We start from the raw sequence: 26,313 nt of genomic DNA, 5'->3' as shown, positions 1-26,313 counted from the left end.
CTAGACCTGCGCCCGTATTAGCTTACCGGAAAACTAACTAAGGGGAAGCTCAAAGGAATTAAGTAAGCCAACTTCAGGCTATAAAGATATTTCTATTGAGGCTAAACTTATCTGCCTTTCCTGGTACTTCAAAGTCGAATACCACTGCTGCTACATACAGGAGAAGATAGATTTTTTGCTAGAGGACGGATACAAGGACGGGGTCATCGCAAAGAAAAAGAGCTAGAGGTGAGTGAGCCTACGACCACCAATTGCTTATCCCCTATTACCAATTGCAGCAGACTTGGACTAAAGGAATTGCTTGAAGTGAAGACCAGTGAACAAAAGGCTTTACACAAAAGAATTGTTGACCTCTTTCGGGATAAGGCCTGGAAGAAGCAGGGATTGAACCAGGGCTTGTTGACAGAGCAAATATCAAAAGCCTATGTTATCTCATTTTCAGGGACCGAGCAAGGGATGAGCGCCCTCTGATCTAACGACCAAACAAGCAACGGCCCTTGTTACTAGAAATATGAAGCGTGCTAGCGCGCACTTCCTATTAACCAATTCACCAATTGGAAGATTGGTAAACAAAGATAATAGGAGCCGAAGTCAATCCCTTAAAACACTCCTCCCCGAGGGGACGTTATCGGTCGCTTCGTTCCCTTGTTTACTGAACTCTTTTCAGGAGATAGGTCTACCGTTGCAAACTCATCTGCTTGTAAATTCATTGTGTAAAATAACTCGTAAATTCATTGTGCCAGAATTGATCACTGATCAGGTGTGATCAGTCTCATCCGTCTAAGAGACTGATCCGGTGCGATGAGTCTATTCCGTGTAATATTTTGGAATTCCTCTTCCAACTCGTCCCGGAATGGGCGTTATGGCAAAGAACAAGAAGAAAAAGAAAGAAGAAATTTGTCCAATAGTAACAAATGGTGCCTCCACAGGTTGACATCCGATCCAACCTAGTAGTAAGCAATCCGCCAAAAGCAACCAAAATATTCCTTGGTGAATCGGTCGAAAACTTGAACTACGCACATACATTTCTTTAAAAAAAGGTAAAGCCAAGAGAGATATAAAAACTGGTGCTATTGCGGCTACACCTCCCGCTTTGTCAGGTATACTGCGAAGAATGGCATGGATCGGTAGGAAATACCATTCCGGCACAATATGAGGCGGGGTGGGCATCGGATTAGCAGGTATATAATTGTCGGGATGCCCCAAAACATTGGGAGCAAAAAAAATCCAAATGGAAAAAAAGATAGCAGAAGCTACCCGACCTACAAGATCCTTTACATAAAAATAAGGGTAAGAAGCAATTTTATCCATCTCAGAATGTACACCCAATGGATTATTTGATCCATATTGATGCAATGCAGCCAGATGAAGAAGACTGGCGCCTGCTAAAATAAGGGGGAGTAAATGATGGAGACTAAAAAAACGATTTAAGGTGGCATTGTCCACGGAGAAACCACCCCAAAGCCAAGTCACTATGGTATCTCCTACTACTGGTATGGCGCTAGCTAAGCTTGTAATTACTGTTGCTCCCCAAAAGCTCATCTGACCCCAAGGTGGTACGTATCCTATAAAAGCTGTCACAATCATTAATAGGAATATGACAACTCCGAGACACCAAACAAATTCCCTAGGACTGCTATAACTCGCATAATATAGACCACGAAAAATATGAAGGTGAACCACAATGAGAAACATACTTGCCCCATTAGCATGCATATAACGGAGCAACCAGCCCCCTTCAACATCTCTCATAATGTGTTCTACGCTGTTGAAAGCTAGATCCACATGAGGTGTGTGATGCATAGCTAAAAAAACGCCAGTCACTATCTGAATGACTAAACAAATACCAGCTAACGAACCGAACCCCCACCAATAACTAAGATTGCTCGGGGTTGGATAATCTATTAAATGCTGGTTAAGTGTGGAGTATATAGGTTGTTTAAGAAGAGAGAATCGTTGGTTCCTTATAGTCATTTCTCTTTTCTATCGTGACAACTCCTCTTCCCCCTTATTTACCCCCTTGCCTTGATGGAAATTGGCTTCGCTGCGCCCTGAATAAGAAAAAAGCTGCATGAGAAGATTCATCCCATTTTGGTTTGGCGAGAGGGAGGCAGCGAATCACCTGGGCTACGGATTTGTTGGTTAGTTGATTCTCGAAATCAGGTCATTCGGAAAAAAAACTGCCGCTTTCTCTGCCGGTTTCTTAAGGCTTCAAACGAACGACTAGTCATTATTCAAAGTTGATGAAATAAAAGTCTATTTTTGACCTTTCATGAAGAAGTTTTGCCTGCGTGCAAACTACCTAGCCCTTTTCAAAAGAACGCCGATTTCCATCTCAACAAAGAAAGAACTCCAAATAAATGAAAGCAAGATTGCTTGTTGTCCTATTACTCTTTTTGCCTGCCTTGTGGAGCTTTGGAAAGGAGAGAATTTGAATAAAGTAACTCTCCTCTTATTGGACGAGAGAGAGTCAATATGATATTGGCGTGGGTTCTACCAACGAAACGAAGAAGTTTTCATCTTCCCCCTGGTACCTCACCACTTCTACTAGCCCGGCCTACAATACCGCTACTTCTTATGGTTATGCCGAATCACACTCTACTTTGACTATCTTGACTATAAGAAAAGGCAATCAAGTCAGCAAGGAAAGCTTTCAAACATACTCTCCTTTTATGCAATTATGAAATTACTCATTTTGATGGAGATTTGTAGCATCATTCAAGTAAATACAAATTGAGATCGTAGAAACATGAGCTTGTGATATAGCTACACCTAATTCCAGACCTGTTAATGCTAGAACTATAAATAAGGGACCAAGATCTCCTATGAAATAGAAAATATTATTCAGAAATAGCATAGTCCAAGCAAACCCACTTAAAATCTTTACTGAACTATGACCGGCCATCATATTAGCAAATAAACGTATTCCTGAGCTTAATGCACGAAAACAATGAGAGATTAGCTCAAGGAGTACTAAAAAAGGTGCTAATGGCAGTGGGACTCCCGCTGGTAATAAGAAGCTAAAAAAATGAAGCCCATGTCTTTGAAATCCAACGATCGTAATGCCTATAAAAATGGAAAATGAAAGAGCCAAAGTAATGAGAAAATGACTTGTCACTGTGAAGCTAAAGGGTATCATACCCTGGGGATTACGAAATAACGAAAAAGTAAAAGTGACCGAGATGCAAGGGAAAAACTTTTGTTTCACATTTCCAGAAATACCACCTATTTGTTCGTTTACCAGGTTCGGCACGAAATCATAAATAAGCTCTACCAAGGATTGCCATGCATTTGGCACTGACTTTCCCCCTCCCTTTTTCGTAATAACAAAAAGAAGAAGTAAGACCAAACCGAGAGTAAGCAGCATAGACAAGGAAGGATTTGTGAATGAGAAATAATAGTTGCCCATATGAAGATCCAGAATAGGGTGAATTGAAAATTGATCCAAGGGGCTCGGGGCTAAATAATTAGTGCTTCCCGCATCAGATAAGAAATCCTGTGTCAATGGCCCCGGTTGATTTACCGAGGGGCATGAGCCCGACGAGGAGGGCCTAACAATATCCGCTTGGCCGGGGCCACCCCATTCATACCCATCACACAGCTGTATTCTGTCCTTAAACTCATTGAAACACTTCTGCCACTTCCTCTCCGGCTCTTCAAAAAAAGGCGCTATTTGCTCCCAAGGTACTAACTTTCTTTTCAACAAGTTCCCGCTACCGTTATCAATGAGGTTTATGTAAGGGCTCTGCTTTACTATTTGTTCTATACCAATCCTCATCAACTCTCTTTGCACTGGGGTGCAAAAACTAGGAGAAGTATGTGAAAAGAATAAGAAGACGTCGTCATAACTCATAAAAGCTCCATCTTTTTTCAGCTCTGCTCCCAAAAGAGAAAGGTAGACTTGTATTTTGGTCGTCGTTGGTTTTTCCAACGAAAGCCTTCTTTTTTGAGAACGTGAACATGAGCGGTAGACTGAACACCCACACAATCTCGATTTGACACAGCAACACTTTCCATGGTAGGATCGGACCAACGGAACAGACTAACTACAGTACGCAGTCGTCTATTTGTTAGGCAGGCGACTTGAACATAGATTCTTTGACCCAGGTGATCAGGACTCGTACAAGTATCTGACGTGATTAGGCGGGGACAGGATTCGAACCTGCAGTCTTCAGGTCATGAGCCTGATGAGTCGACCAATTCCTCTACCCCGCTTCTTCCCCTGATCTTTCTTTCCCTCTTCCCACCGGGGTTCCCCTTGCTTGCTTGGCCGGGATAGAACCAGCGTTTAGGTTGCGGCTAGGCGCGGAGGTTGGAGCTCCCTCCTTGACTGACGACTGGTACGAACTTGCTGAAAGCACGAGCGTAGAAGCGAAAGAAGAAGCGAGGGGATTGAGCTTCCAAGCGAAAGAACAAGGGATGAGGCTAAAGCGCATACGTTTTCTTGCTCCTTTCTATACGCAAATTCCTGACTGAACCTCAGTCCACAGTTTTACCTATCTTTCTGGAGTCGGGGTGAACTCGTTCACCTTACGTCTTTGGTGGAATGGAATCCCCTACCCTGTGTTAAGCATATAGCTAGCGTTTCTGGTGAACTTCACTTCACACCTAAAAAATCCCGATTGGAAAGAGAGAAACTTGACACGCTATAGTTACAGGCGAGGGCGAGCGAACCCCGTTAGCTACAATTCTATATCTTCTTTTTGTACCCCTGCCTTATCACTACAGCCACGGATTGAGCGAAAGCCGCCCAAATGAAGATCAGATCACGAAATCATTCTACGATCGATCGAGTTATTCTCTATATCTTTATAAAAAATAAGAAGACAGAGAGACTCGGCTTCAAGATGGAGATTGACCATCTGCACCTGCTCATTCAATTATTCTATTCCGAGAAATCCGGACTACAATCTTCAGACAGAGGGTCCCTTCGAAAAACTACTTGTCTCATTGGGAATACCCTCTTATGGAGAGCTAGATTCCGTAGTGGAGTTTACTTAGCTAAATTAGCAACTTATCGATCTGCTGTAGCTTTTAAAATCCACTCTAACCGAACTATGTTAATTATGGAATACCGCCTATCCTTAGAAAATCAGATTGTCCTTGTACTTGCTCTCTCATTCCTGGGAGTCCTTCAAGGGTATCAGATCTTGAAACTGGTTTTTCTTTCGCGCTTCCCCTAGCGCAGGCAGTAGTTTGATAGCGAGTTCACCTTCCTAGTAACGTTTGCTCATTTCATTCATTCTCATTCAAATCTACTTCTAAGGCATGTGAAGTACCAGTTGTGGACAGATTCCTTGGCAGAGTATCAACTTGAGATTCTTCTTTCACCCTCCAGGAGTTCGGTTCTTTTCTTTCTATATCAGAATACGACGTAGAGGCTGAGCCTGCCGATTGATCAGACTAGCCAACTAAGGGGCCATTCACTTCTATAGAAAAATAGGTGTACTGCGCGAAAGCTTCTCTTTATGACTCTGAGTCGTCTATAGCCGCCAAATCCCTTTTGATTCTGTTGTCAGAGGTGCCTTTCAATTTCATTGACCTTGGGACCGATAGGAAGAAGAAAAAAAAGCAAGGACGAGTGGAACGAAGGAGACTAGACTAGCGTTAGGAAGGACAAAGGAGACAGACAGAATTTACATCAGAAAAATAAAAAAGGACTTTTTGAAGTTTGAGTTAGGATAATTGTCTTCAATTTCGGAGAATCCGCTGAAAAAACAACTACTCAAACTACAGACTTGTATTAGTAGACTTGATTGCTGAATTCCTCTTCTGTTGGAGAGGAGAAAGTACTTTGCTTTTCGTATGAACAATACGTTTTCTTGCTGGAAAAGAAGCTAGGAAGAACTTCTCTACTTGATACTTTATCAACTACTACTTGAAACACTTAATCAACTACTACTTGAAACACTTATTCTCTCCTTTTCTTCGAAGTCTTGCTTCGAGAGAGGAAGCTGACGGACCAAAGACAGATAGACAGCGTGAACTCAGCAATCAGACCGGCAGGAATCAGTACCTATCCCTTACGGGGATCGAACCCGTGTCTTCGACATGAAAAGACGAGATCTTGACCACTAGACGAAAGGGACAACACTTTAGTACAAAATCTTGGATCACTAAACACTTTACAATACCGGTTTCGGAAGGTTCAAATGCATGTTCCCAATCTTGGATTCTCGTCTCGTTTCACTTGCATTTTCTTTCGTTCAGTCTCGCTCTCGTTCATGAGTGGAATCGAACCACTAACTCCGTTTGGATTTACAGTCCAAAGGGCCCAGGCCCAGCGAACGAAAGAGGATTTACAGTCCCACGCCCACTGCCCCGCCAGAACCATTAATACAGGGATTGATCCACTGAACACCCACACAATCTCGATTTGACAATTTAAGAAATGGAAGAATTGACTGTTTGATGCAATGAGACCGTTCATCTTACTACAGCAGAGAGGCTACCAGGACACGACCTTTCGCACAATGGAAATGGTACTACTGTGTCCCTAAGGGCCCCGTCTTCCTTTTCAGAGAGAACAGAATCAGAACATCTTTCTCTATGAGAATTTTAGAGTCAAAAGGGAACCGAAAACATTGATTTTTTGTGAGAGCAATGATGAATCGAGCCGCATCACATCAACTATAGAACTTAACATACGCGTTTTCTTGTTGCGTTGCATTCCATTGTTTCAACCCTTCCCGGTAAAATGCAAGTATCCGCTGATACCGGATCGGATCACGAAAAACAAGAACATTCTTTCATTCCATGACAAAACAAAATGCTAGTTGCCTTGTAACGCATACAACTTCCGCGTTTGTCCCATCGACGAAGGCCAATGAGACTACTATACGAGTTTTCTTAGGAGCAACATGATACTTGATTTTCCGTTGGTTCCCAACTTTCCTTCCCTTTAATTGCCCTTTCTCCTGTCCGGTGCTGAATAATCAGCCTATTCCCCAGACAATTTCCCTCCCTCGAACTGAGCTATTTCCCCAACTTTAAATTGCTAAGCAGTTCTTTTGAAAAGCTGCTTCCTTCCTTCAAGCAACGCATTCGCGAACCAATACGTAGTACACGACGTAGTAAATCAATTAAATAATGCAATCCGGGTTAAAGAAATGAAATGGTTGTTGCCTTCTCGGACAAGGAGGATTTATTTTACGAGCGCTAGAGGGACGAGCTAGATAGCTTTTCTATATGAGGAGCGCTAGAGAATAGAAATATCATACTTTTAGCGTTGGATCATCCGAATTTGCAAGTGGATGCATACATGTACCTCAACTGGCATTTTCCTTGTGGTGTAATGTGTTCCCATATGGTATATGTAGGTTACAGAACCTTTTCTCTTCCAATTTGGATACTGATTTCTTCTTCAATAGAACCATCCGCTTTCTTTTGAATCTTGTATACCAATTTATATAAAATAATGTTTTTGGAGTCGGTGTAAGGAGCTAGAACCCATGTTTGATTTTGGGCTAGGGCATCTTGTGCTTTCCTAGCCAGTCCCAAGAAAAGGAGTGGAGACATAGCTTACTCTCTTATTAAGTGGAGACATAGCTTACTCTCTTATTAAGCAGTAAAGAAAGCTCTTCAAGCAAGCCAGTGAAGCAATTCCATATGCTTCTCCGAAAGAGAGTTCACTATTCTAGTTACGTTACTAGTTTAGGTTTACAATAAGTAGCTTTCCTCCCATCCGATGCTTGTTTTGCTTTCTACTTGTGAATGAATCTATTCCGTTTTGAAAGAAGCATGTATAAAAAGGCTATCGAGAAAAGTGGTACGCCACAGAAAGTGCAAACAAACTTCTCAAAACCCTGTGAGTGAATGCCAGTGCCTATGAGCTTTTACGAAAGGCCAGGCTTTTCTCTGATCCAGTGAGTGAAATCCAACCCTATTCAAAAGCCTATTGAAACTTTCCTTGCTTTAACGCCTATGATCACCTAATAGCTTGACTTTACTACTAAAACCAGAAGCAAGCCCATAAGCAGTTCAATTCGAGGAATTACCCCATTTATACCACCATGCTTACTATTTACCGCCCTACACCGTGAAAATAGACAGATTTAGATATTATCTGCCACTATTGAATTGACGACATGGAACACCTAAAACCTATCCTACAGACAGCGCCTATTAGCTAGTTATTGAACTTACTGCCTCCCTAACACTTTGAATGTGTTCATTTTATTGATCTGCTTCCTTCAAAGAAGAATCAGTGTTTTCGTTCTCTTGTTATTTCCAAGTAGGAAAGTCCTTTCGATCCAATCCATTCTTTTGTGAACTATTCAACAATTAGTGGGTGTGTACTACAATTCATTCCTTACCAGACCATATCCTTCCTCGTTAGCTGTGTAGGCGAGTCAGTCAACAGATGAGGGATAATTCAAGAGTCAGACTGTCTTCGAAATGCTATTCGTTTAGTCGAATGCCAACACTACAATTGATAAATATCATGTCCTTTCGAAAATAAATATCATGTGCTTATCTCTTTCCTCTCAATTGTTTTCAGTAATTCGATATTGACATTTTGTGATTAGATCAAAAAGATTACTGCCACTCAGATCATTTCCAACTTCCTACTCAATCAACCTCCTTAGTTTCAAACAATTCCTACTAAACTGGGATCAAGGTGAACCCCCTTGAACCACCATGAGCTAAACTAGCATAGGAAATTGGTACTGGCCATACAAAACGGAGTGAAGAAAAAGCCAAGCAAAAACGTATGCGCGTATAGATCTACAGACCTTTTGTGGATCTCTACGCGAATGTTGATGGCGGCTTTCACCACTGGATTGTGTCCCTTATAGATCTGATAACAAGTTTCTAGCTGACAATACGAATAAAGGATAAGCTCGACTGTCCTGCATCACCATTCATCATCTTATCGGTATACAGGAACACGGTGACAAGACAGCAGCCGCCCATCGCTATCTCTCTCCCCGCGCGAAAGCAAGGCCTCCAGTTTGTGAAACTTTATTTGAATGAATGCCACTCCTTTTTTTCTTCTTCTGACAAACTTTTATTCTAAGGATTTTCTGATAGCCCAGAATACATAAAAGAGGTTGGATAAAAAAGAGGATAAGAAAGGGATGATGGGAAAGTGACAAGACTGGACTTCGACTCGTTTAAAAAGAGTTGTAGCCGTACGGAATTCAAATTGGAATTGACCCATCTCATGATACAAGTTACCCTGGATTTATTTCTATTCCTATTTAGCAGGGCAATTCTAGTTTTTGTTATGATGATCTCATGGATAGTAGTATTTAGTTCTTCTTTTACATTCAGATTGGTAGTAGGTTTTCAGATAGCTTAGCTTGATATGATGAAATTTCTATTGGAGAAGACGGGCGCCAACCCGAAGGGGAATGTAGCTATGCTGGACTTCTTCCTACTAGCTACGGTGCTGCACCTGCTCCTAGCTACGATGCTGCTCCTGTCCGCCCCTTGATTTATCACCCCTTTGGTCTTTTATTGGTCATTGATTTATAGACGGGAGGATAAGTACCCTGGCTCGAGCCCAGATATCGATTTACCATTCCTTTATCGGATCTCCGAAACGGGAAACAAGAAAAGTAATAGAAATCGTGTGCCAGCGGGAGATACGAAATTCACTGGTTTTTACTCTCAATCCACAGGTGGAGATACCTGGGGTGGGTTTTCATGGCCTATAGTCCCCTGCCGCCGAAGCACGAACTACTTTAAATCGCGGATCGGCAGCTTCCTGCGACATTCCTTCAATGCAAACGTGGTTATACCCTTTGATAGATAGCAAGCAGCTCCTATAACTTGATCGACAGGACCCAACCAACTAAACTATTGATTTTGGCAAAGCTAGACCTTTTGAGGAAAGCAGATGCAGATAACGAAAGGAAGCTATTAGTTTTTCTTGTACTCGACTCGGCTTTTCTTTACTGACCGCTTTCGTAAGGAAAGAAGACAATAGGAAAACCAGGTGAGAAGTTTTAGAGCAACCGATGCCTACCGTCCGGCGATGTCCCTAGGTGGAGCTGGCTTACCACATTCCGATACCTCGGAACCTTCCCTTCGTAAATTTGGAATAACGAAAGTATCAACCACTTGCTGGCATGCCAAAACACTTATTATGTTTATGTGAAGTGGATTCATCGGAAGAGAGAGGTAAAGCATTTTCATTTCTTCGCTTTTGAGCAGTAAGTATTTCGTAAGGCGGCCCAGGGGTCTTCTTCGTTTAAGGGGCAGTTGAGCAACCAATCATACTACGTAGTACGGGAATTGTAGTTCACAAGTGAAGCCTCCCATGAGTGACTAGTTGGGTGGTATATGAAAAATGGGTAAGTTATAAACTAATCCGTCTTTTACGGCCGATTGAGACTGTCTTCCCTAGAAATAGAACGCTCTTTGACGAGAAAGCCGTCTAGCACCTGTAGCTGGCTTGCTTCACGTCCCGCTGTTTGCTTACGAGTTTGGTAGCGAGCCGAGGCAGACGTTTGTAGATCTTGCCTCGAAGCCTCTTCACAGTTGATAGCATCACCTGCGGGGTATCAGCCTTGCCCCTCATCATTCTTTGAGAATCATAAGGACCCATTCCGGTAGTGCGAAAATCTGCTGCACTGTCTTCACTGCCAAGCTCTAGTAATAGAAAATCAAATCAACTATCTAATCGAGCATCAATCCTAGGAATTTTATCCTCACGGAGAGAGATCAGAAAGCTTGGCACCGGATTCCGAAGTACCAGTACCGAAGAAAGCAAAAGCTTTCGAGAAAACCCGAGCAGCGACTCCAATGTTTGGTAAAGGGAATGACCCTAGATACTCAGTGGCTGGAAATCCATTTGCTCGATTTAACGAAAAAGCGCACAAGTCACGCTCGCCTGTTAGAAGTGATTTTAGGAGGAAGTTGGATTGGTATTTTCTACTGGATTTGTGCCTATAGACCCAAGATAAAGTCTCTCTCTCGCATAGCCGGAAAAGTAAGTACATAGTGTAGAGAGAAAGAAATAGAATCTCGTGTCGACTTGGAAGTCAATAGTAAATCACAGGCAGTATGCCCTATTTTAAAACATGCAATGAGGGTACGAGCAACACTCCCCAAACTTGGCATGACTCATCGCCATCTTGTATTCATGATCTTACCTCGCCTTGGTCACAAATGCATAGCATAGGATCGAGTGGATCGGCACCCAATAGGCCAGATTTTCCTATCTTTGATGGGGGCAATCCAAAGTGGTGGAAGAAGAATTGCGATAAATATCGTTTTCTTATGTTCCACACTCCTTACACTACTTGGAAAGATTACTCCACCATGTATTTCACGGGCTAAACCAGAACAATCCGCGCTAGTAGCTCAAAGCAAGAAAACGTATGCTAGTGACTAAGGCGCAATCCAACTGCTCTATAAAGGCTCTGCTTGTGCTATTGCCCCTTACGAAAGTCCAGGAAAGGATGGATAAGAGGATGAGTTAGGGAATCCTACGTAGGTACGAAATGAAATCCACTCCTAAACTTAGTTGTATTGGTATTGGCCTGCCACCTAGCTAGAATAGAAGGAAGAATCTCGTAAATCTAGATTAAGTAGCACAAGCTGATTTAGAAGGATCAAGTAAGATGAAATTTCAATGACCCTGGCTAAAAGGAAGGTGTGTTTGCTTAAGGATGGGGAGCCGGCGAACTACGCAATCTCTACAGCATCGAGGCTGAAGACAGGTCTTTACGACGACTACCGCGGATAAACAGGTCTATCAAACCCAGAACCAGAGCAGGGAAGTTATAGATTTCTCCGTCCGTCCTCGACAGGAAGAATGTACAAGAATTCAGAACTAGCTAGGGTGAAACAAATACATTCCTAAGTAGGTGCGTGAAAGTCAGACAGGGAAGAGTCAAGGAATCCATCCTCGTAACCGCCTAGTCCGTAGAAGGAAGGCTTTCTTTGAGGAAGTAGTCGGGAATTAGTCGGATCTAAGCTAAGGAACTGAACTGCTATCCTCAGCATCTCTATCGCCACCACCGAACACTTCGGCACCGAAGCACCACGCGAAAGGATCTGGAAAGGTCCGTGCCGACGACTTCTGTCACAATCCTGATCTTAAAACAACAATATGCATTTCTCAAGACTGAATGATATTCTCGTCTTTGAGAGAAATCTTCGTGCTTATCGATTTCCTTACTTTGATGATTTGGCAGTTACACTATCAGTTTCATCCATAGCTGATCGATATACATCTCGGGCAGTACGAACGAACAACTTCCAATAGAGCGTCGATCCAAATTTAGATAGAACGGAAATACACTTGTAAGGAACAGCCGCCGAGGCAGTACGACCAGTAGCCTATGGCTCCAATAAAAGACATATCGGAACTAGATAGACTTTGAATAGCTCAAACCCGAAAGAACACACGATTTGTGAATCGACCGAACCAGATGAAATGCCATCGAAGGAACGTTGAAACATGTAAATTACCCGAACCAACTGACATAGCTAGATCATCATAAAAAGCAGAAGCCTCCTTTTCGTTCTCAAGTGCAGGTATCAAATGAATGAGCCTTCAACGTTCGATTCTTCGGCTTTATGTGAGTTCAATCATGTGATGATTCCAGAGTCCAGGAGCATAAGTAAAGGCTTTCATTTAAGGTGCTTCGAAGGACATACCTCAATTCATACCCTGTGACTCCAGGCAGCGTATGGTTTTGATCACGGAACAAGCTACTTCGTTCGGTCTAGTCCGATAGAAAGACGCGGGCTAGTTTGTTCGAGAGAGGCCTTCGTAAAAAAAGTCCACAGGGCGTTAAGCTCGGTGAAGTGGGTTCGAAATACAGAGAGAGACCCCAACCACTGGCCCTTCGGCAGATGAGGGGGAATCACCGAGTCCACGGCCTCCTACTCCCGGGCAGCCTCTGAGTGAAAAAGAAAGGATATCTTTCAATTTCACTTTGCAGTATCAGGAAAAGCACTTAAGCCCGGAGGAACTTCTAGACTTAACAAATGATATCTATGAAAAAAAATCATCCATACTTTCACAGCTTAGGCATTTAACTGGCCCAGAAAGTGGCCTAATACTTTTTGGATCTTTAGATAGTGCGGGCATTGCAATCCGAAACCCCAAAGGGGAAGAATATAGTAAAAAATCATTAAATATGATACTTCAGAGTTTGCAGCAAAGAGGGATAGAAAGTACCTATTTTGCCCAATTTCTCAATAAAAGGATGGAAACCCTACCTAATGAAGATTTTTAGAATTTAAGAATTGAGTCCTCAACAAGATAATTAGGATAAAGTGCATTTAGCCAAGCTCCAAGAATTCAAATGGAAAAGAGATGGGGCAAATCTCTTTCGTGGTGTAGGGATCTCATAGGAAAAGAGATACCGGGGCCCCTACTACCGGGTAGGTGGGGGGGAAAGAAGAGTGGGTACGGGGTCTTCTTTCACTTTTGTTAAGATGTCGAGTCGGGTCAAGGAGATTCATATAAGTGATTGACTTGTTTACTTGGGAGAAATAGCTAGGGCGGCGCAAATCCTACCTGTATCGGTACTCGTTTAAAGTATGCGATACACAATCCTTTTAGTCGCGGGTGTCAGGCAAGAAAGAAATTGGGGCACTCGCCGCTTTTATTTTTAGATTGACTAAAGAATTTCCAAAATTGTTTAAGATTGAAAGGCTTGAACTACCCTAGCCCACAACCCGGAAGAAATAAGACCTATGGCAATCTAACAGGGTTGGTCTCACATGAGATTGACCGGAAGGAACACTACTCCTTTTCCCGATTAGAAGATTTTTACCCGAGTTTTAGTTGATTGTTCAGCATAAGCGGCACCTAACCACACTCAACCACGATTGGAACTGGGCAAGGTAGGGCTTCAACCAACTTTACTTTCGAGCCCTGAACTTTATGCATTGAGTCTTCTTGTAGTAAAAGACTTGCCCAAGGTACTTTTACTTACATTGAACTTAACACAGGGTCTTCTAACTGATATTTGGTAGAGAAGGAATGAGCCGGAACTATACCACTTCTTTTATCAGAAGATTATTTAACACCGATAAAGGCTTTTCTTCCGCAGTCCATTGATGACCGATTCCCTGCCTTTTACTGTTTCCCCTGTACACCCATGGAATATATAAACGGTGAACAGTCCACGTATACATAGTGGCCGACTAGTACACCAGACAGGAATAATAAACGAAAGACAGAACGACAGAAAGAAGGCTTACTCCCAAGTACGGGGATCACGTTGGTAGCTACGACCAATCTACACTCTCTTTTAGATTATTATTTGACTGAATATCCTAGTGTAGTGTAGGAAAAATCAACTACTTACATTGTATACTTATCCACTCCCTTAGATACCGAGGATCTCTTCTCGGCGCGAAGCGATTCATTTCATTATATCTGATAAAAATGGAAGATTTGTTTCCCTAAAAATTATAGGTCTCTTTCAACCTTCGGCCTCCTTCTCTTTGGTCGATAAGAATTCCGGTGGCTAAGTTCCGAGAAATTGATTCGCTCGAGAACGAAGAGTGTGCCGTCTGAAAGATATTATTTTAAGCACGAAAAGAAGAAAAGAAAAAGGGTGCGAAGCAAAATAGAAAGGATACGACTTTCTATTGTTGGTACCCCGTGCATCTGCTTCCTTTTCACGTGTGTATAGAGATAGAAAGCGCGGGAAGAAGTTTGCCTCACTCATCTTTTTTACGTACTCAAAGAATGCATTCTCCTTTTCATCTTGCAGCCTTATACCGGGCCTAGCACACCAGAGACTTATGATGATCCTGCTTACCAAAAAAACTCCTTCCTAATTCGTGTATGCGCGTCGAGTAGCTTGGGTTTCCCACGCTCTGGGTTTAGGAATAGCCAAATCCAGGCGCGCAGCGAAAAAAAAGGCCAACAGCAATACCAAATGGTCTGTGCTTTTACCAGTAATCCACCTTAGCGGCCTTTGTATAAACACCTTACCAGATAGCATTTATGGAACCTGCCACCTAGGCTTATTATTTAGTTATGTATTCATTTATTTTTATTTATTTTTCATTGTAGAGGGGTGGCTTTATACAAACTTTCGTGGGTCACAGCTCTCAATCAAGTCACCTCGTTGGATTTCCACCCCAAGAGAACTGAGCTGCTTTGCTCGTGTGATGACAACGGCGAGATCCGTTTCTGGCTTGTTGGTCAAAATGCACCTTCTCGTGTTTCTAGGGAAAGACTCAAAACCTTTTCTGATTTACTTTTCTTCTTTCTTATGAGCTGTGAAACGGCTTAAGCACAAACAAATTTCTTTTGGGATCAGGGTGGCACTCCCAATGTGAGGAAAGAACACAAGACCATAGAGATGGCATCGCGTTTATCCTTTTTTTCTAAATCTTTTTTAGAACCCATAGGTTCTCAATAGTGAAAGCCTTATTTTGGCTTTGTAGAATTGTCTCAACTAAGTAGTGGACACAGGCCTCTTCACCTTCTTTCGTAACGAGGTTAGTTGTTTGTTCTAAAAGTGGCATTTGAACGCCAAACTTCTTATTGCAAAAAAACCACAAGTGTTCTTTAAAGAAAAGATTTTTATCTCAAGGTTTTTTATCTCTGTGTTTAATTGTTCCGGAGTCAATTTTTTCATAGTCGAAAGATAATCTTGTAGGTCGATTGCTTCTTTTGCTTCGGCCCGGTGTCTTTTAACAGCCTCATGCTTTTCCTTCCTATTCTTTAAATAACAGAACTTGACAAGCATTTCCTATTGATTTGGCCGGCGGGCCTAGACGTTTACTCTGTCTTTCCTTCTCGAGAGCCTAAAACCTCCTGAATTCGCTCTTTCTCGATTCTCTGGAATTTGTCTATGAGTGAGTGAATCTAATTTTCCTGGACTTGGCTAATGTTTAGTCCAGGTACCCCACTTTCCGAACATCCAGTCAGACGAACAAAGTTGCGGCTTCTTGAAATGACCAGCCTATGAAAGAAGCGGAAAAGCGTAACGACTTGATTTTGAGATAGAGGATATTGGAAAGAAGTGCGTAGGTAGGCCTCAACGTGTTCATTGAGCAGCTTGAGGAAGTTTGCCATTGTGAGACGGTTAAGGCCACCCCTAAACTCCTGGACCAGTCTACCAGTGCTAATACTTTTCCCCCACATCTTTAAAGGAATCCTAACTTTGATGCCCCCACTATCTGTAAAAGAGACAAGCAACCCTAGAACGTAAAACTTTTTTTTCCCACCAAGAAAAATGAGAAGTTTCTCAGAGGTAATCTCCTCCCAGCTGACATCGAGGTCTAACTTATCGCAATAATTTTTGAGTATGGTTCGCGCATGCTCTTTAGCTCTAGCGGCATTAAAGAAATTTTGAATTCGTGGAATGCCTAACAAGATTGTGTCCGCATACCTAGCATAGTACACCTTCAAAGGCTGTTCTCCCTCTTGGGAGAAGTACCACACCTCTTTTAAGATCTTGTCAAGCTGGTGAAGATAACATTGGATTAGAACTTGGGAGATAGAGGTGTCTTGCGGTATACCTATAGATTGGCATCTGTATTTTTTTCCCCGCACCAAAAATCTCTGAACCAAATCCACAAACCCAGAGTTTTCCTCACCAAGATGCTCTCTAAGAAAATTACCCAGTAGGTGGTGATCTATCCCTGATCTGCACTCAACGATTGAAAACTTCACCATCCAAGCCATCTCAGGCCATCGGGAAACGCTTGCGAAGAAAGACCTAGCACCCCTCGCTACCCCATACTCTCTGGAATTTAGATGGTATATCGAGTCCATTTCCAAACAAAGCAAGCGGGCCATTGCCTTGACTATGACAGCATCCAAAGCGCCTATCGGCCATAATTTATCTGGCTTGGTAGGATCCCGTATTGACCAACGCCTGCGAGAGAAGGTGTAACCCCCTTTTAGTAAGCAGCGTATAACATGGCTAACCTCACTATATGTAGTATTTGAATGAATAGATGAATGCCTCCAGTTTTGGAGTAGATATAGGCACAATTTAGCAAGTAACATGGTTGCTATCACAATTCCTTAATCTTCTCGGCTGGAATCTACAATGGGCTACGTACGCCCTTGTTTTTGAATCACGGAAATGCAGAGAATTAGTGCTTACCAGCAGTCCACCCTTTCTTTGAACCTTGTAAATGATCGAATTTACAGATATGAACTGAGTGCCATTTGATGAGTAAGATCGAACAAGGGAGAGGGATATGGAAAGGATGAAGTAATGAAAGAGGAAGTCATTGCTAGTAGTAACGACTTGTCACGATCCATTGGTTCATATAGAATCCATGTCCTAGGTCTATCAAAAAACATTCTTTTCGCTAAGCGTATATAATAAAATAGAGTGAAAGGGTCCACCCCGAAACCAAGGGGGTACTAACTAACAGCTGAGTCCTCTCCGAACCGCAGGAGATAGTTGCCCATCATACGGCTCACCAACTTCACTTGCCTCTAAGGGGGGCTCGCTCCGGGCAGGTTCGGATCACTTACTATACACGGCCCTACGAAGGGGTTAGGAGCGTTTTCAAGATGATTCTTTCTTTGTCGAGACGAAAAAGGAACCCATCTTTTCGATTGAAAAATGTGAGTCTGTTTTGCCCACTTTATCCATCCCCCTCTATCAAAATGATCAAAAAGGCATTGCTTCTTATTCCCGTGTTTGATCTTATCCATCTCTGCCCCGCTTCCATGTGGGCAGAGACCCCTGTAGAGAATGAAGAGGAGCCAAGGATCTTACTCTCAAGAGTGCTTCGATAGGCTCCACTCTCTCCCCTGAATAAGTCAGGCTCCGTTAGCCTGGGCTGAGATGGGGATAACGAGTCGACGATTGAAGCCCCCAACGTTCTGCCAGACACTGGACAGGGGTAAGCTCTGTAAATGTGTAGAGCCAAGTGTAGTGTGGTGTAGTAGTAGGCACTTCTAGGCCCCTTCCCGGCTACTGGATCACTCCAGTGCTTCGGGTACTACGGACCCTCTGCCATCCATTGCAGCAGAGCCGTTTCATGAGCGGGGGGGCTAAGCGCTGTTCTTTGAATCAAAGGTTTCATGAAATAAAAATAGATTCTTTTTTAGATATCTGGATAGATGGATGGATCTATCTTTCTATTCAGATATCTTTTGCAATCAGCCCCAAATCCTTGATTTGGCCAGGAAACAAAGCACTGCTTTGGGCCCAGGAAGCGAAGGGAATGAGCTCGGCTGCTTCTCCTCCACACTTCTTTATTTCTCCGTGCCCCTTCCGCATGCGCTTCGCGCGCCATTGGCGCTTTGCTCTCCTCTTATTTCTTCATTGGAGGGTTCGGATGGACTTCGCCGTTCTTTCCCAACGAAAATGGAAAGGGCTGTATCACATCGAGATGTCGATTCGTTTTCCGCCCCAAATGAGATGGGGAATTAGTCACCTCTGTCCCTTCATCTTTATGAAAGGAATCGAGGCCCGCGGCCCGGCTCGCGTCGTTCCAACAACCGACGGGGAGCACCTCAGTATACGATCGCGCGCAGTAACTGGGAGTCCTATTACACCTAAGGCCAACTTCCATTCACCAAACCCAGGTTCATCTCGTGTAGTGATTGTGGACTCGTACAAGGATATGGAGTCGACGGTTGATGTATCAGACTCGACCCTGTCTTTCGTAGCATGCATTCCCATCTGTGTTGCAACTGATTCGGTAAGCTACGTGTCCGGTGCACGGAAAACAGCCTTCGGTCTCCCAACCTTACTCATGGCAACCTTCCGGCCGCCCAACGACCTATAACGCTAGTCACTACTCCCACTGGGGCTAGGAAGTAAGCCCCACAACCCAAAGCGGCGAAGAACAAATAGAATTTGCTACAAAAGCCGGCTAACGGGGGTATTCCTGCGTATGAGAACATTGTAATGGAGAAGGTCATAGCCAAAATAGGATTCGTTTTGGCTAGAGCGCCCAAATCCGCTATATATTTGACACGGGTTTGCCGTAATGCTGGAACTATGGCGAATGCATCTATCGTCATTGATGCATAAATAAATATACCAATTAGTAGTGATTGAATTCCTTCTATGGTTCCACATGAGAAACCAGTACGAATATAACCTACATGTCCAATCGAACTATGAGCTAGAGGTCTTTTGACTTTCGTTTGGGCCATGGCGGCCAGTGCTCCTAAGATCATAGAAGCAATGCTGCAGAAAAAGAAGATTTGTTGTAATGTACCCCCATAGGAAGCAACAATAGAAACACGTGACATATTTGCAGAAATAGAGATTTTAGGCGCAATAGAAAGGAATGCTGTCACCGGGGTGGGTGAACCCTCATAGATATCAGGTGCCCACATATATAGAGTCAAAAGAGAGATTGAGTCCGAGGGAGAGGGGGGTTTTCTTGGGGCTCGAGAGATTGAATAGATAGGGCCCCACAAGTTGTTAATTCGCCGCTGGGGAATTCACACAAAAGGGAAGGACTTATTCTCAACGAAAAAAGTGCTCTCTGAACCGAACGTGAAAGTTGTTTTCCATCAGACGGCTGTTCACGTAACTCCACTCTCGGCTTGGATTATATATCCATTTGGTCCGCTCTCGGCCATTCCACACGCTGCCTAGCAGAGACGTGGTTATCTGAAGTGGATTCTCTCTTTTGTAGTAGATGCCGAACCTGCTGCTCAGTGGGCGGGCGCAGCAGCTACATGGACCCCTTTCTTTATGTTGTTGCCAGCGCTTTCCCGGGCCGAGCCGGAATTCTTTATTAGAACGTCGGCAGGCAAAGCCCGAAGGAAGGCTGCTATCCCCTCGGCCTTCTTCCTTTTCGATGAAAAACAAATCGACATCTCAATCTCCGAAAGCGTTTTCCTTACCCTTTTAATATCCCCCCCTTCGTCGAGCCTTTCCTTTAGTGGTAAGGGATATGCACCTTATCTGAACGTCGGCAGGCATTCCGGAATTCTCCTTTTTGAGCCCCGGGTGAACATAGGCTCAAACATGATTGGGGGGGTCCTAGCTACGCCATGCGTTCAATACAAAAAAAAGCCTCTGGGAAGCTGCAGAGATTACAAAAAGAGGGTGCTTTCCTGTGTTGCACTGAAAAAAGGACAAAGGAGAAGACGCTCTTCGACTTTCTTTCTTCCTCCCGCGCCCGCCTAAGCCCGGCCCGGCCCGCGTTAGAGGGGAAGATTAGCAAAGCGGAAAAAGACAGAGGGAGGGGGAGCAGCATCTTATTCTCTTCGCGTTCAGGATCGGAGAAGCATTCGGAAGGGGCGAGGCCTTCATTTCGTTGGCAGAAGCAGAAACGATCCAATCCATTCGGGGCTTCGGGGAACCCAAAAACGAACTCTGTTTACTTTTTTCATAGATAGATGATATATATAGGAATAATATATACATCCCTTTACTTTAGATGTCTATGTATCTTTTTCATCTCCCGATTATCTTTTTTTTTAGTTCGCACTGCTCTTTCTCTCTAAATTGCATCAAAGAAAATAGAGAGAGAGCAGATGGATCCTATCCCCTATAACGAACACTCATTCCTATCTATTGATAGAAAGATCTTCGTCACGGACTTTGCCTTAGACTGACGGAACAAAGCTAAGAAGTAGGCTGAATGGAAAAAGGAAAGGGACAAGGGCGGTCGTCGCTTGGCGCGAAGGCTGCTGGTTCGGTACGGTACTAAAGGTCCTCGGACTTCCAGGCGGTTTTTCTTTTGGGCTGCTGTGAACCCTTGGATCTCGCCAATACAGCCTCCTATGGTTTTCGTTACCGAGATATCTTTTCTTTTTTCCCAGGGATTTTTTGGGTAATCAGCTCCCATGCTGCAAACAGTCAAATCTGAACCTTGTCGCTCTTCTTTCCTCGTGGGCAGGAAGCACACCAGCTGCGTGCGTTGCGTGATTCCACTGTGTTTTTTGCACTTGACTGGGCGGACAGTTGACCGGAAGATAACTTCGATTCGCCCGGCCAGCAGGCGGGCGGCGTGCTTATCTTGTGTGACAACACTACAGAGCGAGTAGCTCTTCTAGTCGGGCAGCTGTGTGACAACACTCCAGAGAAAGCGGCGCTTTTGTGTAACATGCTATGGTCTCAACGCCCTTACGAGGTAGTGATGAGTTTCACGCGCTCTAAGCCCGGCCCGCGCGCAGTTAGGAGGATTGGCCGCTATCTGAGCGGTACCACCCATCCTACCCTACTACCTATAGGGGGCCGTCCGTCCTACAGCCGCCCGAAAAGGAACTGCAGTAATCTTGAATAGGGATCCTACAGCGATAAAAAGAATCCCCATAAAAATACCACTAGATCGAGCACCAGTGATTTCGTATCCGGTCAAAATCTTGGCTAATTGATCGAAGTGGGTAGCTCCAGTAGACCCATAGATCATGGAACAAATAGGGTGGGTAGGCCCAACCACCACACTACACGTATAGACGCGAACCCCCCTCCTTACCGTACGTGCGACTCTCACCGCATACGGCTCGCACAAAGACTCCAAAATCCATCCCGAGCTTTTTATTCCACCTCTCCTCTCCAATCCTCGATCAAACTAGCCTTCCCCAGCAAGAAAATGTATCCGCAGGCGCAACAAAGCGCTCATCCCTTACTTGTTCTTGAGCGCCTTGCGCGCTCAAGACGGTGATTCTTGCTTCAAAACTAAAGGGCTAAAGCACTCCAGCTTCGAAGCTGGAGTTTGCAACTTCAAAACTATAGGTTTTAGCCCTCCAGCTGGGTGGGCGCTTCCTTCGTCTATCGTATGTCTCGCTTGGCTTCGTCCCGAACCAAGGAGGCATGATGGCGGGCGGCGTGCGTGTGCCGACTGTAGAGACTACAAGCCGACGCCGGAAGCGACTCGCTTCTATTCTCGATTAGATATAGATGGGGAATCTCTATAGATCGTCTTTTTTCGACAACCTCTCTAAAACGCATACGAGAAAATTGCACTTCACGGCACGGCCAAAAAAAGAAAGAGCTTCGCTCGGTTGGCCCTCCTAGGCTTCCGCCTACTTTCTCTTCTCTTAAGTCTACAACAAGTGGGAGAGGCAGGATTCGAACCTACGTAGAAAACCTTCAACAGATTTACAGTCTGTCGCTTTTGACCGCTCGGCCACTCTCCCCTTCCCGGGGATACGCCCTCCTCAAACAAAGGGTTCCTGAATAAGAAGGATGGCGGCCTTCGTTCTTAAGTTAAGAAGAGCAGATGGAACTATTAGATTTGCTAGCGTTCCGGGAGAATAAATAAGGTCATTTAGTAAGTTCATAACAATTTCTGTAAAGCAAGGGGCAAAGCTTCTACGACAGCTTCCCCCTCATTGCCATCGTCGGCCTTCCCCAGCTCCCCTCCTTCGTCGCTTCTGGCTAAGCATCTTTCGGCGGAGGAAAGGAGGCGACTAGTCGCTTCTGGCGAAGCAGCGAGTTCATGAGCAAGTGAATGAACGAGCTGCGAGTGAAGTGCAACAGTCGTAAGTAAGGCTCGCCATGTTCCTAAAAGGAGTGACCATCTTTTCTTCCCTTCTACTGACACTGAGCGAGCAGCAAGCATAGGCAATAGTTTCCGTAGGGGTGGGGCGCAAGCAAGCGTTTTCAGGCTCCGCTAGCTAGCGTACTCTTCTGCTATCAATGAAACCGAAAGAAAAAACCTGTGCCCTTTCGTATAGATCGAGACGCAGTACTTTTTCTTGACTTCTTCCATACTAGGAAGAATGGAAGGAAATCCTTCGATAACACTTCTTCCTTATTTGAAGAAATGATATCCGACGCCCGCTCTTTCATTTCTAAAAAGTTCTTCTTCTTATCTTATCTTATCTTATCTTATCTTATCTTATCTTATCTTATCTTATCTTATCTTATCTTATCTTATCTTATCTTAAGAAGCAAATAGCATTTCCTATTGATTTGTCCCCTGGACTAGACCTATGTAGATTCGGAATTATCCGTCGCTACGCTGTTCCCAAGGACTAGCAAAATCGAAATAGCGAAATTCTTGGGTCATCTCAATGGGTTCAGAAACCACACGTTTCTCTGGATCATCATAGCGTACTTCCACATATCCACTCAGAGGAAAGTCTTTTCGTAATGGATGACCCTCGAAACCATAATCAGTTGATATACGGCGTAAATCCGGATGATTGATGGAAGAAACACCAGACATATCCCATACTTCTCGCTCCCACCGGCCGGCTGATGGAAATAGACTGACTACCGGAGATATTCGTGTTACTTCGTCCGCACTTGTTTGTACACGAATGCGTGAGTTATACCGAGTACTCAGTAAATTATGGACAACTTCAAATCTTCGTTTTCGAGAGGGATGATCCACTCCGCAAATATCGATCGAAACTTGAACCCTTGTATAGGTATGCCATTTTAGAAAGCACAACAATGGAAATGGGTAGTCAGTATTGGTATAAGATCTATTCCCATGTTCCGATCTTTTCATTTTATGTACCCATTTCTTGGGTAAAATCTCCCAACTATATTGGAAAATGGATTGGTTATCCATAAATGAAAATAAAGAAAGCTTGATTTTTGTTCCGCTTCTTGCTCTAAGCAGAAAGACTTGTCGGAAATCGCCGGTTGGGTTGGTCCGACCAAGAAAGGCATGGGAGTGGAGAGGCGGAAGTGAAAGACTGGCTACCAATAAAGATCCCTCACTGCACACTTTCTATAGTTCTGTATCCAGGATCGGCTGCATGCTCTAGTGTTGAATCGGGTATAGAACCCAGGATGCTTGGTTACAATTCCGAATCCGCTAAACCATGTTTGTTTTCTTTTTTTTTCTCGACTGGCTTTATCCATGGGTAATGAGTTTCGATGTATTGGGCGTTTCCGTTTAGAAATAGAAGCTTTTTCGTGCTTGCTTGCGAGCATTGGAATGGCCTGAATGGAATGAATATTAAGATAAATAAAAGCAAAAAAATAAACCATTAAGAAAGTTATTCATTCTTATATTAATTTCCTATACTTGACCGATTCCAATTCCGTTATTTCAACTACACCAAATGATCTTTCGAATTGGTCAAGACTCTCCAGTTTATGGCCCCTTCTATTCTATATGGTACCTGTTGTTGTTTCATTGAATTTGCTTCAGGCTCGCGATTCTACTTTGATCATTATGGATTGGTACCAAGAAGATCAAGTCCTAGGCAAGCGGACCAAATTTTCACAGCCGGTACGGTAACAATGAAAATGGCTCCTTCTTTAGTGAGATTATATGAGCAAATGCCTGAATCAAAATACGTCATTGCTATGGGAGCTTGTAGTATTACTGGGGGAATGTTCAGTACGGATTCCTATAGTACTGTTCGGGGAGTCGATAAGTTAATTCCTGTGGATGTCTACTTGCCGGGCTGTCCACCTAAACCGGAGGCGGTTATAGATGCTCTAACAAAACTTCGTAAGAAGATATCGCGAGAAATAGTTGAGGATCGAACTCTATCTCAAAAGAGAAATCGATCTACCAGTCACAAGCTTTATGTTCGGCGCTGTACTCATACTGGAACTTACGAGCAAGAATTGCTCTATCAATCACCGTCTACTTTAGACATATCTTCTGAAACTTTTTTCAAATCCAAAAGTCCAGTATCTTCCTACAAATTAGTGAATTAGGAAGGGCTCTTTTGTGCAGAAAAAGAAAGAGCAGGGCAATCTTTCAAACTTGCATTCGAAATGTGAAATATTTATACAAAGGGGGAGAGATCAAGACAATGCAGCAGGGTTGGTTATCTAATTGGCTAGTCAAACATGAGGTGGTTCATAGATCTTTGGGCTTCGATCACCGAGGAATAGAGACTTTACAAATAAAAGCAGGGGATTGGGATTCCATTGCTGTCATTTTATATGTATATGGTTACAATTATTTACGTTCCCAATGTGCTTATGACGTAGCACCTGGTGGATCTTTAGCTAGCTTGTATCATCTTACGAGAATACAGTATGGTACCGATAGAAAAGAAGAAGTATGCAGCATAAAAGTCTTTGCCCAAAAGGATAATCCTAGAATCCCGTCTGTCTTCTGGATTTGGAGAAGTGCCGATTTTCAAGAACGCGAATCTTATGATATGGTGGGAATCTCTTATGATAATCATCCACGCCTTAAACGTATCCCAATGCCTGAAAGTTGGATAGGCTGGCCCTTACGTAAGGACTATATAACCCCCAATTTCTATGAAATACAAGATGCTCATTGAATGATAAGAAATTCATGCTCACTTATACAACACAACTCCAGATTTTATTCAAGTCAAGGAATATTTTTACGTTCTGTTCCTAGACGAAACGGAATACCTACTATATTTTCATTAGAATGAATTCCTATTATACAAAAGGGTCCAGATAGACTGAGCAAAAAAGGGCTTCATTTCGATTCTCCAATTTGGAAAATCACATATTCATTTCCTTCGTATAAACAGAAAAATACGATGACTCAAAGAAGTTCCCTACCACGAACTTTGTACCGCGCGCATTACTTAGAACAACTAGGAAAGTAAGATAAGCAAGAATATAAAAATATTCGGAATAGCAGAATAAGAAATGCAAAAATGAAGAAAAGGGAACCTAATCTCACCTCCTTCTGTACCATAAAGAAAAGAACCCGAGATTTTGACCCTAAAGAAAAAGAAGTCTCTCTATTTAGAGATTTCTCTACTTAGATGCAAAAATCATACTCCTTCTATATTATTCTATAATATGTATCCCAATCCATCTCGAGTAATTTGTATCAATACCTATTCGGTAGATCCTTTTTTCTGTGCCAGGAACCAGATTTGAACTGGTGACACGAGGATTTTCAGTCCTCTGCTCTACCAACTGAGCTATCCTGACCATTTCTTGTGCATCATCCTAGTAGAGTACTTGTATCTATGTCAATTAAAGGGACTAAAAAAGAAAAAAGTATTCTCAAATTGGACTTAGTAAATGTCAGAATAATGATATGGATTGTGAATGACTTACTTAATAATAGGGATTACTTGCCTATACTATAATATGTTCATTTGTATGAATGGGATAAGATCCAAAGAAGTAAGTTCGGATCCGTTTGTGAAAGAGTAGAATAAGAAAGATAGTGAATCTTGTTTGAACCATTAATGAAAAATAGAGGTTGGTACAGTAGTTAGGAAGTGAAATGGGCTTTTTATTGGGGATAGAGGGACTTGACTTGAACCCTCACAATTTAGAAAGTCGACGGATCAACCTTAGTGAATACTCTAAATTTCATTGTTGTCGGTATTGACATGTAGAATGGGATTCTCTCTTTATTCTCGTAAGACTTGAACCTAACGAAAATAAGAAAGGTTCATAGAATTTTATCCCCTTTTCGCGGAAGGGCCTTAATCCGTATTTTCTCATTCATGTATCACAAATGGATCTATCTACAGTAGGAAGGATTTTTGGATTTTTTGCTCATTTGTATTTTACGTAC

General features: G+C 43.1%; 4 protein-coding genes and 2 non-coding genes across 6 annotated transcripts in view; 1 reads left to right on the top strand and 5 right to left on the bottom strand.

Annotated features, from left to right (window-relative positions):
- The window catches only part of LOC120694098 (ATP synthase subunit a-like), a 13,770-nt gene extending 6,967 nt beyond the window's left edge, over positions 1–6,803 (bottom strand). The window contains exon 1 of the mRNA XM_039977279.1: positions 1–6,803. This exon is cut by the window's left edge and continues 6,967 nt beyond it. Within this exon, the coding sequence (XP_039833213.1) occupies positions 2,687–3,853 (1,167 nt within the window). The 5' untranslated portion in view covers positions 3,854–6,803 and the 3' untranslated portion in view covers positions 1–2,686.
- Positions 1–26,313, top strand: part of LOC120694100 (NADH-ubiquinone oxidoreductase chain 1) — a 70,952-nt gene that overhangs the window by 17,598 nt on the left and 27,041 nt on the right. The window lies entirely within an intron of this gene.
- Positions 17,052–21,577, bottom strand: LOC120694099 (NADH-ubiquinone oxidoreductase chain 2). The gene is made up of 2 exons (XM_039977280.1): positions 21,126–21,577; positions 17,052–19,251 (listed from the first exon to the last, which is right to left on the bottom strand). Exons 1-2 carry the CDS (start codon positions 21,277–21,279, stop codon positions 18,656–18,658), a joined length of 750 nt encoding a protein of 249 aa, XP_039833214.1. The 5' UTR covers positions 21,280–21,577; the 3' UTR covers positions 17,052–18,655.
- Positions 19,263–25,987, bottom strand: LOC120694101 (NADH dehydrogenase [ubiquinone] iron-sulfur protein 3). The gene has a single exon (XM_039977283.1). It carries the CDS (start codon positions 23,392–23,394, stop codon positions 22,822–22,824), a length of 573 nt encoding a protein of 190 aa, XP_039833217.1. The 5' UTR covers positions 23,395–25,987; the 3' UTR covers positions 19,263–22,821.
- Positions 21,927–22,009, bottom strand: TRNAY-GUA. Its single transcript has one exon. It is a non-coding gene; the product is annotated as a tRNA-Tyr (tRNA).
- On the bottom strand, positions 25,643–25,715 carry TRNAF-GAA. Its single transcript has one exon. It is a non-coding gene; the product is annotated as a tRNA-Phe (tRNA).

This window comes from Panicum virgatum, unplaced genomic scaffold, assembly GCF_016808335.1.
Source record: "Panicum virgatum strain AP13 unplaced genomic scaffold, P.virgatum_v5 scaffold_3089, whole genome shotgun sequence".
Lineage (NCBI taxonomy): Eukaryota > Viridiplantae > Streptophyta > Magnoliopsida > Poales > Poaceae > Panicum > Panicum virgatum.
This window is presented reverse-complemented; position numbering and strand designations above follow the sequence as displayed.